Below are 11,309 nucleotides of genomic sequence, written 5' to 3' on the forward strand. Positions count from 1 at the left end.
TGATAATCGTCAACACGGATTTAAGGTTAATGCTTCAACACTCAAATATTTTTACAGAACAGTGAAGAGTAAGACATTGATGTGGCGATTGATATTTTATCAATTTTGTTTTAATTTTCAGTACTGCTACTTCTTTATGAGCTCGTTTGGCTGTGCATGAGTGGGTGGTTGGTTCCGAAACTCATGTACGGAAGTGAAAATTGGGTATGACAGAAGACACATGAAAGCAGAACAAATACAGTTGAGATGAGAGCGTCAAGAAGTATGATAGGAGATAAACTGAGTGAGAGGATAAGAAATAGTGAGATAAGGAAACGTTGTGGTCCGAAAGAAGATGTAGTGACAAAAATTAAGAAAGGTATGCTCAGATAGTTTAGTCATGTTGAGAGAATGAGTGAAGAACGATTTACAAAAAAAGTGTATAAGGCGAGTGTGAATGGAAGGATTGAAAGGGGTAGACCTAGGCGAACGTTCCAAGACTGGAGGGACGTATTGAAAAAAGGCCAGGTCAAGAGTACCCTAAACCGAAGAGCAAGTATGAAGGGAATAATGAAAGTGGACGAAGCGAAAGAAGTATGTAAGGATCGTAGCAAGTGGAAAGAAGTGGTCTCTGCCTACCCCTACGGGAAAGAGGTGTGATTATATGTATGTATGTACTGCTACTTCAGATTTTCTAGTATTGTTAATCACAATATTTAACACCACGGGAGCGTTTAATCTGAAATTAAGTTTATTCGAAGAGAGCTAGGAGGTCGTCTGACGAAGGCGCTCGAGGCGGATGGGAACCGGCGGACGATGACGATGAAGGTGGAGTCGCTAACAGTTCACCCAGTGCTGGTGCGTCTAAGTAAGACAACAGTTCCATTGGGTCCACGCTCGTTTCCGGAAGCAACTGAAATGACAACATAACCTATAAATAAAAGAAGTACAAAATGATCTGTTTTGAGGAAATTTTATTTTTAACTTAAGCAGTATTATGTAGCTGTGTATCTTCTGTAAGGTCGAGGTTCTTCCCCAGGCGGTCTGCTCTAGATTTTGAGGAACATATTTCCTGCTGTGCCCTACGTCAGTAAAAATAACTGTTTCCTCGCAAACGAAAAAAAAAACCGATTTCAATTACATCGACAAGTAATACAACGTAATTAGCCGAAAAAATAGTTAAGTAAATACGCAATATTAGATAGAACTCGAAAGATCACATACTCGAAGGATTACATATCACGCACCACTTTTCGATTAAAACAAAAATCATCGAAATCAGTCCACCCAGTCAGAAGTTTTGAGGTAACATACATTAAAATAAAAATAATAATAATACAATCGAATTGAGAACCTCCTCTCTTTTTTGGAGGTCGGTTAAAAAAAGCAATAAAATGTTTATCATATTCTTCATACTCACATTGAGATTGTCCGTGGCCTCACCATCGATGACGGCGGCGGGGTCGAAGTTGAGGTCGGCAGGTATGTCGACGTCGGTGAGCGGGTGGTGGTCGACGGAGGGCGGGCCGGGCGTGTGGCTGGAGCCGGGCGTGTGCGAGCCGCCGCCCGGCGTGTGCGCCGAGCCGGGCGTGTGCGGCGTGTGGGGCGTGTGCGGCATCTGCGGGTACACGTAAAAGAATTATACATTCAGTTATTTTAATTTACCCATAGTTTTCTACGAGTTTATATTAATACGTGAAGTAAACCTTTGTACCTGTAACTGTGTAAAACTTTGACCTCTTTTTAAGAAAACTACGCGGACGGAGGAGTATGAAATTTCACACACTTATAGTTTATATAGAGAAGGAGTGCAGAATGCTAATATACTTTTTAAATTATGCATAAAATACATTAAAGCAATAAAAATACACACTACCATGTATTTGACACACACACACACGCTTGTTTAGCGCACGCAGGTTTTTATTAGTCGTTCTATCCATGCAGTGTCTATTTATTTATTTAATGTTTGGAATTTTTTTAATTATTGGATATTTTTTTATTGTATAGCCTGTTAGGAACATTAGTTAAATAAATAAAAATACGCTCATTGTTACCACGCGATGCTTTAAATATTATCACTTAACAGTTGAACACCATGTCCGACTTATGTCCTTTCCTAGCTTTACTAGCAACAGAAGTATCTATCTGAAGTCATTTATGTTACTAATCGTCTGTTTGATACGCATAATAAAGCTTTTTCAATAAAAGGCACAGACAATTTAAGGACTGTGGATTTCGGTCATTTGAATTTAAAAAAAGACTTCACTTCTTAGATTCAATAGTCGATGAAATAATGGTTTACTGCAACACGTTTGCACTGCGTATTCTTTAATAGCCTAAAGTGCCTTTGAAACGAACTATCCTACCGAAAAACAAGCTGGTCATTTATAATCTAAAAACTTAAAGTTGTACACGAGCAAGAGCCTCAAATAAACATTTGTTGAAATTAAAAAAAGTTTTGAATTTGTAAATTTGCCTTACAAATCAAGAATGATACAAACAATATTTCATCTAAAAAGGTTAAAAATTGTGTCAATGTAATATTATTTCAGTAATATATGATAGAAGTAATAAAACTACAATACATACCTGTTCATTGAGACTTTTCTCCATTGCGTTTAGAGGATCCAAAGAATTGACACTTTCGTTCAAGTGAGAAAGAGGTCCATTGCCAGCGTATTCATTGCTCCCTGGACCATTACTCATTCCAAAGTCATAGTTTTGATTACTCGACCCAGAATTTCTATTTTGTCCTCCTTGGTTATACGAGGAAATCATAGAACCACTTGCAATGGTATTCATATCTGGAGGTAAATAAGGCGATAGAGCTTGGTTCATGTCCCAGTTGTTCATTGTTGGCATATTCATAGAGCCAGGAGACACTGCTTTACCTCTCTTGCCACTTGTATCATTGCTATCGTCTTCTTGCTGCAAATAAATAGTATAATATGAGATTGATATTCATATGATTGACATTTTAGAAATAGAAATTAGTCCATATAATTTAAAAAAATATTTATACTATTATTAACCCAGTTTCTGTTTTTCGTCAGTTATTTTTTTGTTTGTTGTGTTAACTAACTTATTAATAAAAATCGATGATATAGTATCGCATTTAGTTTAAGATTACGTGAAAAAAAAGTAGCTTACCTTGATTCCAGCGTTAGCTGTTGTTTTCGTTGCTTTCCAATTTGCTCCACTATCAATCGTTACTTCATCAACATCAGAAGTGTTTAAAGTATTTAGGATACCCCACATATACTGATCCACTTCCAAACCTTCTAGCTGAGCTGGTTTACTGAAATTATAATTTAAAATTACATTCAATTTTATTGAATATGAAACTAGATCCACGATTATTGAAATTTTAGCTGTTGATTCGTTAAAGCTTAATTTTAATAAATTATTTGTATTAATAAAATTATAATTTACTTACTTGCAAACTGGACATCGCCATGACCCTCTCTCGCAATTAAGTTGTAAGTACGATTCTAAATCAAAACATTGTATATGTTTGCATTCGTGTCCCCGGGCAGGTAACGTTATTTTCTTAAATGTGATGGGGCATTTCAATGATACTTTCAATGCTGTTTGTTCAACACTGTCTCGGTCACTTGTAGTGTTAGATGCGTTCGTAGTGTTATTTGGTGTTTGATTAAAGTTCATTTTAATCTTAGCAATGCAGTGGTCTGCCGTAAGCAAGCGCTTTCTTAGTAATCCTTGTAAAACGCTTCGTACGCTAGGTCGATGCACTAATTGTAAAACGAACAAGTGGGACTGAAAATAAATAAATAAATTGTATTTATGGCATTACTTAAAAGTATTGGTAACAGAATTGTTTAAGTACTATTGTTATTAACTTACACAACAACATGCAGATACGGTGATCTGAATCGTATTCCGACCAGGTTGGCATACTTCTTTCAGGTACAGTGGCTTATGAGACGTTTTATTTTCGCCTCGATCTATTATTAATGGCGTCGCATTCACAGAAACTTGCACGCTTGCAGGCCAGTTAGTGTTCATTTGTCGATCTTCGTGGTGAAAGCATTTTAGTTGTAACTCCAGATCAGATCTGAGACAGAAATGTTTGAAGTTTTTTTTTATTATTTCAATAAAATCATACTAATAATTTTAATAAATTATAACGATATATTAAAATGTTAGAGAAAATTTACCTCCATATAAGTGTTGAGTGAACAGTAGGTTTCAATTGGAATACATGATTGCTAACAGCTAAGTTATGTTCTAATCTAAAAGGTGGTAATATAATACCATCTCTTACAGGGAATGTTAACCTGAGTTCGTCATCTGAAATTAAAAATAAATAAATACATGTTTAAATTATAAATCACAAAATTCCGTTCTTATAGTAATAAAAAACAAACCAATTGAAAACAAAAAATTATTTATATTTAAATAAAATTTTATAACAAATTATTATATATTATTCATAGGTCTGAAATATTTAAACATTGCTTACTTTGCATGCCGATCGGTGGTTTAAGTTCATTGAAATGAGGTTTTACATCAGCATTTGGACTGATATAGGGTGGTATACTGCTAGCAGGCGTAAGAGGAGGTGTAGGATTTCCAGGCACTGGACTGTGCTGGTAACTCATATTAGATCTCATGGCCACTTCTTGGGCAAATTGACTTCCATATTGACCACCGTATTGTCCATTTCCGCCTTGATGCTGGGGAAATTGATTAGGAACAGGACTATTAAAGTATTGTCCCTGGTTTGAATATGGCGGCGTCGACTGCCTCATGTTACTCCTCATTCCCGTATTAAAATTTCCACTTGGACCGAGAGGCTGTTGGGGAGGATATTGACCCTGAAAACCGGGCCTACCACCATAACCAGTGGGATATTGCCCAGGCCCAGGACCAAAGCTAGGCTGGGCTCCCATGTATTGCGTTTTCCTCGACCCCATGAGCATCGTTCCTGAAGGATATGGAGCATGTCGTCTCTGGTAGCCGGGACCCATCTTGGCTGATCCACCCATTTGCCCTGGTCCCATTTGCGAAGACATCATGTTCGCATGCATTCCCATATTGGCCATTTGAGCCATGGGGTTCATGCCATTCATAGCATTTCCCATCTGGCCCATGCCAGTCATGCCGTTCATGCCGCCATTACCGCCCATTCCCATCCCCGTCATAGCGGGATTGTGACTGCGTTGCTGACCGTAGCCATTCATCGCACTATATTGGGGATTTCCCATAGTCATATTGTTTTGCATCTGAAACAAGAATTTGAAAATTTTACAATTTAAAACCTTTTTGGCCTAGAATGTGGAGCCACTTGAGAGTGATTTGACTAATATGTCAATCTAAAAAATATTTCGTTTATTTGTGGCATTTATCCACACATTCACGTACTTGCGAGAAGGGCTGCGAGTCCTGCATCGCGGCCGTCGTGGCCGCGGCGACCATCGCGGCGGTGGCGCCAAACTGCGCGTTCTCGCCCCCGCCGCTCATCGCGCCCGGACCGCCGGCGCACCCATAGCCGCTGTACACAAAAAATATATAAATATAAATTTATATATATATACATATTAACGAAAACCTTAGGAAACTAAATCCTAATAAGTCAAAAATCTTTATACCGTCATATTTACTTAGAAAAACGCGTTCTTATCAACATTCACAATTTCTGTTAATTTGGATAATTGTATCTATTAGACAAGTATGTAGTCAACAATGCAAACTTTCGAACAATTATTATAAAAATACTTACAATATAAAATTACTAGCAGCGATAAGATATAAATTAAAACGATAGAAAATATATTTATTTCGTTAATAATAAGTATTTAAAAGTGTAAATCTTCGTAGTATTGTTACAAGCGCAGAGCACACTAAAACGTGAAATCATTGTAGTTAATTTTATTTCACCTACGATATGAATAGTTTCTATTCCATTGCAAGTGGCCTTGCAGAGTATTACATTTTACATTCCACGCGTTAACGCATCGATTATATTAATACGCTCAATACCAATATTCAACCCAAATTTTATTGACGTAAGATGTTTTTTTAAACAAGCGGAGATTTTATTATTTAATGAACAATGAACGAAAAAAATCAATATGTTCGCATAGTGAGTGACGTGTTGTTACCCCTGTGTTTCAATCGGGATGTGTTTGATTTTTTCTATGGTACCGGAGTGGGAGAACGGTTCATGTGAACTGCTTTTGGGGCGAATTCCCGAGCCTTCGTGGAGCCCTTTCTAAAAATTCCCATTCGACAAATGCCCGACAAACACTCGCACGGGCTCATTGTTACTTGCACTTCTGTAGTAGTGCAACAATGTGGACTATTGTGTCACGGGATATTTTTATAATGAATATAAACTCACACATAAACAATATGAGAACGATATATTTTAAACATTTTAATATCATACCAAAAATCAACCGTTCCAACGGGCATCGAATCTGCATCTCCGACTCAGTGTGTCGATATTTTTTAAATCTTTTATTTTTTAAAGGCAGGATTTGAAACTTATGTAGATACTATAATTTACTCTTAAATATATTATCAATAAATATATATCTCAAAACAAAGATTAGTATTTGATATTAATATTTTGAACAAGCAATTTTGTTTACATAATAAACGCTTCTTTAAGAATATTGAATAATAAATAACTTAACCGATACTTAGTAGCGCCGACAGCCAATAAACACAAGTCAACAACGCTTTACTCGTCGCGTCGCTATACAATACATCGACACTGCAGATGATTTACAAGGGTCTTTTCTTAGGTAAACTCGGGCCGACCTAAACTTCTTTTTATAGATTTGTCTGAGACGTTTTCTTTTTGCCGAAGTCAGAGCGCGACCGACAAAAAATCAGGAGTGTTCTGCATCCTGGTTTTTTTTAAAGAGGTACCACATCCGAATAATCACTTACGTTCTGTTCAAAATATTTGGGGTCTTGAAAGCGAGCGGTTGACTGCGGTATTTCTATTGAGACAATTCTCGGAACATACCTTTTTGAAGGTATGACAAGTCGACACTTTGTCTAGAACCTTGATATTTTAAACTTAATTTGTCGTTACAGAAAAGGAGATTGAAAATCCCACAATTGTATTATTTTCCACTTGCCGTAGAACGCCTAAATAAATCATTATGAATGACTATGCAGCTATTTTCAGAAGCTGGAAGGTGTTTGGCATACTATTGAGAGATGGGCGGGTAACGTGTAGGTATTTTGATACATAGACTGCAGTTAATTTTAGTTTGTTGCGCGGACGTGGTGAATTCTTAGCTAATTGGCAGTAGTGATAATCACGTGCAATTTTGATTTCTAAAAAGTATTTTGTTTGGATAACTTGTATTTTTTAATCGACTTCAAAAAATGAGGAGGTTACTCAATTAGACGGTATATATATATATATATATATATATATATATATGTATGTATGTATGTATGTATGTATGTATTTTTTTTATGTATGTTCGGGGATAACTCCGTCGTTTATGAACCGATTTTGATAATTATTTTTTTTTTGTTGGAAAGGAGATATCCCTAGTTTGGTACCATAATAAGGAAACCAGGATCTGATGATGGAATCCCAGAGAAATCGACGGAAACTCGAAAATCCGCATAACTTTTTACTGGGTGTACCAATTTTGACGACTTTTTAATTTAATCGAAATCTGACATTTATCATGTCACATTAAAATTTCATCGAGATCTGATTAAAACTTTTGGAGTAATCTTTGATAATGCATATTTACTAAACTATTTTTTCATCTACCTACGTTGTATTACTTGTCGATATAATTGAAGTCGGTTTTTCTTCGTTTGTTATATATAATAGAATGTAGCTAACATTTACGACATAAAATAAAACGAACGTATTGAACGTATATTAAATGAATATAACTAGGAAAAAACTGGTATAATTATTGTTTAGCTTTAATATATAAGTGATGTTATCAAGTTTAATTTATAATGTTAACGCTTTGTTTTGTATGATTAACAGTGTTAAATGAGGTATTAATCATAATAAGTTTCGTATAGATTGTAAACGAGGTAGCGTGAAGCCATGGCATGTTTCGCCCCTAAGTTAGCTGACAGTTGGTCACCCCCATTTAAACGCCACTTCAGAATTGTGGCTTGTGCGTACACTGTTCATGTAAAATTGTATTAAAGTTTACAAGTTATAACAAATAGTGTAACGTATATTTATATTTTAGGTATATTTGAAAATAAAAATTTAAAATATAATTAAAATCGTTTAAGAATATGATAAGAATTATTTAGTTCTTATTCTATACTAGCACTATTACAATCTAAGAAAGAAAGTATTTGCTTAACAAAATCAATTAACTTAGCCGTTACTTTTGAATCGCTCATTGTTATTTAAGCTAAGTATTTTGTTTTGTTTGAATAATTGCATCGATTTTTATCTTATTCTCGTCAATTGACACCCGGGTTGGGAACGAAATGAATCATGCTTCAAGGAGCAAATTCCGGGGGTTACAAATGGAGGCAAGCGCTCTAGGGTGAATACGACACAATGAGCGGGAAGGGTCGGCTAGGCCGAGTCGCTCGCTTAGGGTAAGTGGGCCCGCTCACGTCAATATGGGGCTTTATTACGATACTGCGATAACGTTTGTTTTTACATATGATATAAATTAAATCTGCTATTAGTGTTTTCATTTTTTCCGTATTTGTTATATTTGAATTTTGATAATTACGTCACTAAAATATAGAAAGTTTGACAGGTACTAAAATATTCATAACAAAACGGTTGGCTTAACACCCTTCTTTTTCTTAAGAATTAAAAGGTGAGAAATGTAAAGAATATTCATTTGTTCTTAAATATAATTTATATGTCTAAAACCATATATCACAATACGATTAATTAAGTTTGTTAAAGAAACATTTTATGTTTTGACAAAAAAAAATGTCTATCAATACACGTGTTGGCAGTGTTGTTTGGAAAACAGTTACTTAACATAATTATGTGAAAGTAGACTAATAATAACGATCTTGCATTTTTAAAATCCAATGAAATAATTCTCATATGCATCATGTTGGTTTAAATTTGTGCAGATTTAGTTTCATTTCTGATATATGAGTACATTAAAAATATTTTAATGAGTCTTTAATTATTCGATGCGCTTAGTGTGTTAATGTGTTGTTTGTTTGTGTTTATTGTAAGAGCTAAAGTGCAGTCACCGCTTGCATTTCCATCTCGTTTAACTGTGAGTGTATGAGCTAGTGTGCGTGAAGGTATTGTAGTGTGTGTGTCTATGTTTATTGGTGTGTGTTGTATGCCGAAAGCGTCTGTGCGTGTGAATGGAAGAGCATATTTTCATTTCTTTCATAATTACTGCAATGTGCATCGCGTATTTTAAATCATTACATTTTTCCTGTGTACAACTAAACTTCGGATGATAAAGGGGTTCTCCCAGATAATAAATGTTTATTTGCAGTTTAATTGGTAACTATGTTTTAAAAAATTTAATTAAAGTTTTGAGTCGATGTCATACAGCTACTATTATCTTAACATCATTTTTGATTTTATTGCTTGTAACTACGATAAGGTAAGCAAAGCTAAGCGAGTCACGTTTCAGCGTTTTGTTCAAATGTAAACAAACTTATTCCGGATAAGATAAAAACATTCTATGCAGTATGAACGTGGTTTCAGTTTAAAATTTTTATACTTGTAAATACAGTGTATTTGAATAATAATTAACACGAAAATGTTTAAATGAGAGAATTGATAAATAATTTTATTCAAATAAAGACATGCTGAAGGCACATTAATATTATTTTATTCCATATTATAGGTACTTTTGTTACATTGTTTTTTGTTTCCTGTACCTTCTCGAAAATTTAATAGTGTAAAGAGAAATTACAAATTCTGTGTACAGTACTCACCTTGGCGCGTTGACTCTGTAGCCTATGTTATCTTGGAAAATATGATGTTTTTCAGTATCGGGAGCGTGTGCCCCCAAGTAGCTTATATTTGTTCTCGCGTATCCTGCCGTATTACCAGAGTTCGCCGTCCTGTCGCTTCAATGCACCCCCTGAAACACGACGCACTTCACTGTAGATAACGTGATGCTCAATAGCCTTGTCAGCGCAAAATATTTGACAAGTTTCCTTTTATTGCCGTGTATTCGTGTCACTTGCGCTCGATCGTTCTCAATTTTAATGTTAACGTTAGACGAGATTTCAGACTAATTCGTCGTGAGATCTAACGATAAAAGGTTCATCAAAAGACAAACCGACTTTTTATTATTTAATGAACGTAAGTACCATAATATTATATATTGTTATAATATTATTACCATTTTATATTTATTAGCTGCAAAGTTCAAAAAACAATTTGGAATCTAAATTTACACTTGTTTTCTTGTGTAACGAACGTTTTGAATGCAGTTTATGGTATCGATGAACGAATCGACCGTTAGGTTTTTTCGATCAGCTGAGGCTAATGTAGCGTAGCGTAAGTCTACGACTGTTTTCAACGTAGCATAAATATCTTTATAGTTGCTTTAAAAATATTCTACAATATATTTTTTTTCTATTTTAACGTACAAAAATGAGTTAATAAAATTATAGACACATGTGTTTTTAACTTTCGAAACTTCATCACACACCTTTAAAATTTTTAATACACTTCCTGAGACAATCATTAGCACTTCCAATGTTCACTATAAGTACTTCCGTTATCTTCGTAAAAAAATCCAAAGTTTTAAAACTCTGCAATCCTTTCGGTAGTCCACTGCACTGTTTTGGTATGTTTAAAAATTAAATAGTCACTGCACAGTTCAATAGAGCCATCCAAATCCAATATGGTTTGTATTTGTCACTATGTTCCAGCATTTGATACTAACATTAATTGTTATCGTTCACCAACGACCCGACTTAAAATTCAACGAAACATGATAGACGTGTTGCACGAGTGCCGACGCGAACGTCACTGACATCCAACAACCACACGTTCGACCGTCAAAGGTAACACTGGCTGCTGGCTGGCAAACCGGCGACGGTGAGTGAGAGGTTGCGCTGCGGGGCGCTCCCACCCCGCGCGACGTTGCCAGCTCGTCGCGATAAAGTGGCGCACCCCCGCGTCCCCCACCGTATGTCGAAGTCTCGGCATTTGGTACTCGGCCGAGCTCGGGCGCCATCGTCATCAAGCCGACTCCCTACCCCACCCCGCGTACTCGATGTTTCATTTCACGTAACGGTCCTCAATCGAGCGCGATACTGCGAGCATGATAGTTGAAGTGATCTTTCATCTAATGTTATGATGATTTGTTATAGATTTCTACCGAGCCGATGATGATTATTAT

General features: G+C 35.8%; 1 protein-coding gene across 1 annotated transcript; it reads right to left on the reverse strand.

The window, feature by feature from the left end:
- Positions 1-712: 712 nt before the first annotated feature.
- LOC123655166 (zinc finger MIZ domain-containing protein 1) lies at positions 713-9,941 on the reverse strand (the record flags this gene model as incomplete). Its single annotated transcript, XM_045591001.1, has 10 exons — positions 713-892; positions 1,400-1,597; positions 2,572-2,910; positions 3,133-3,280; positions 3,419-3,759; positions 3,847-4,057; positions 4,161-4,293; positions 4,466-5,228; positions 5,368-5,497; positions 9,889-9,941. Coding segments are annotated over 10 exons (2,478 nt in total), but the record flags the coding sequence as incomplete, so codon positions are not given.
- Between the last annotated feature and the right edge of the window lie 1,368 nt (positions 9,942-11,309).

The sequence above is a fragment of the Melitaea cinxia genome, chromosome 7, assembly GCF_905220565.1.
Source record: "Melitaea cinxia chromosome 7, ilMelCinx1.1, whole genome shotgun sequence".
Lineage (NCBI taxonomy): Eukaryota > Metazoa > Arthropoda > Insecta > Lepidoptera > Nymphalidae > Melitaea > Melitaea cinxia.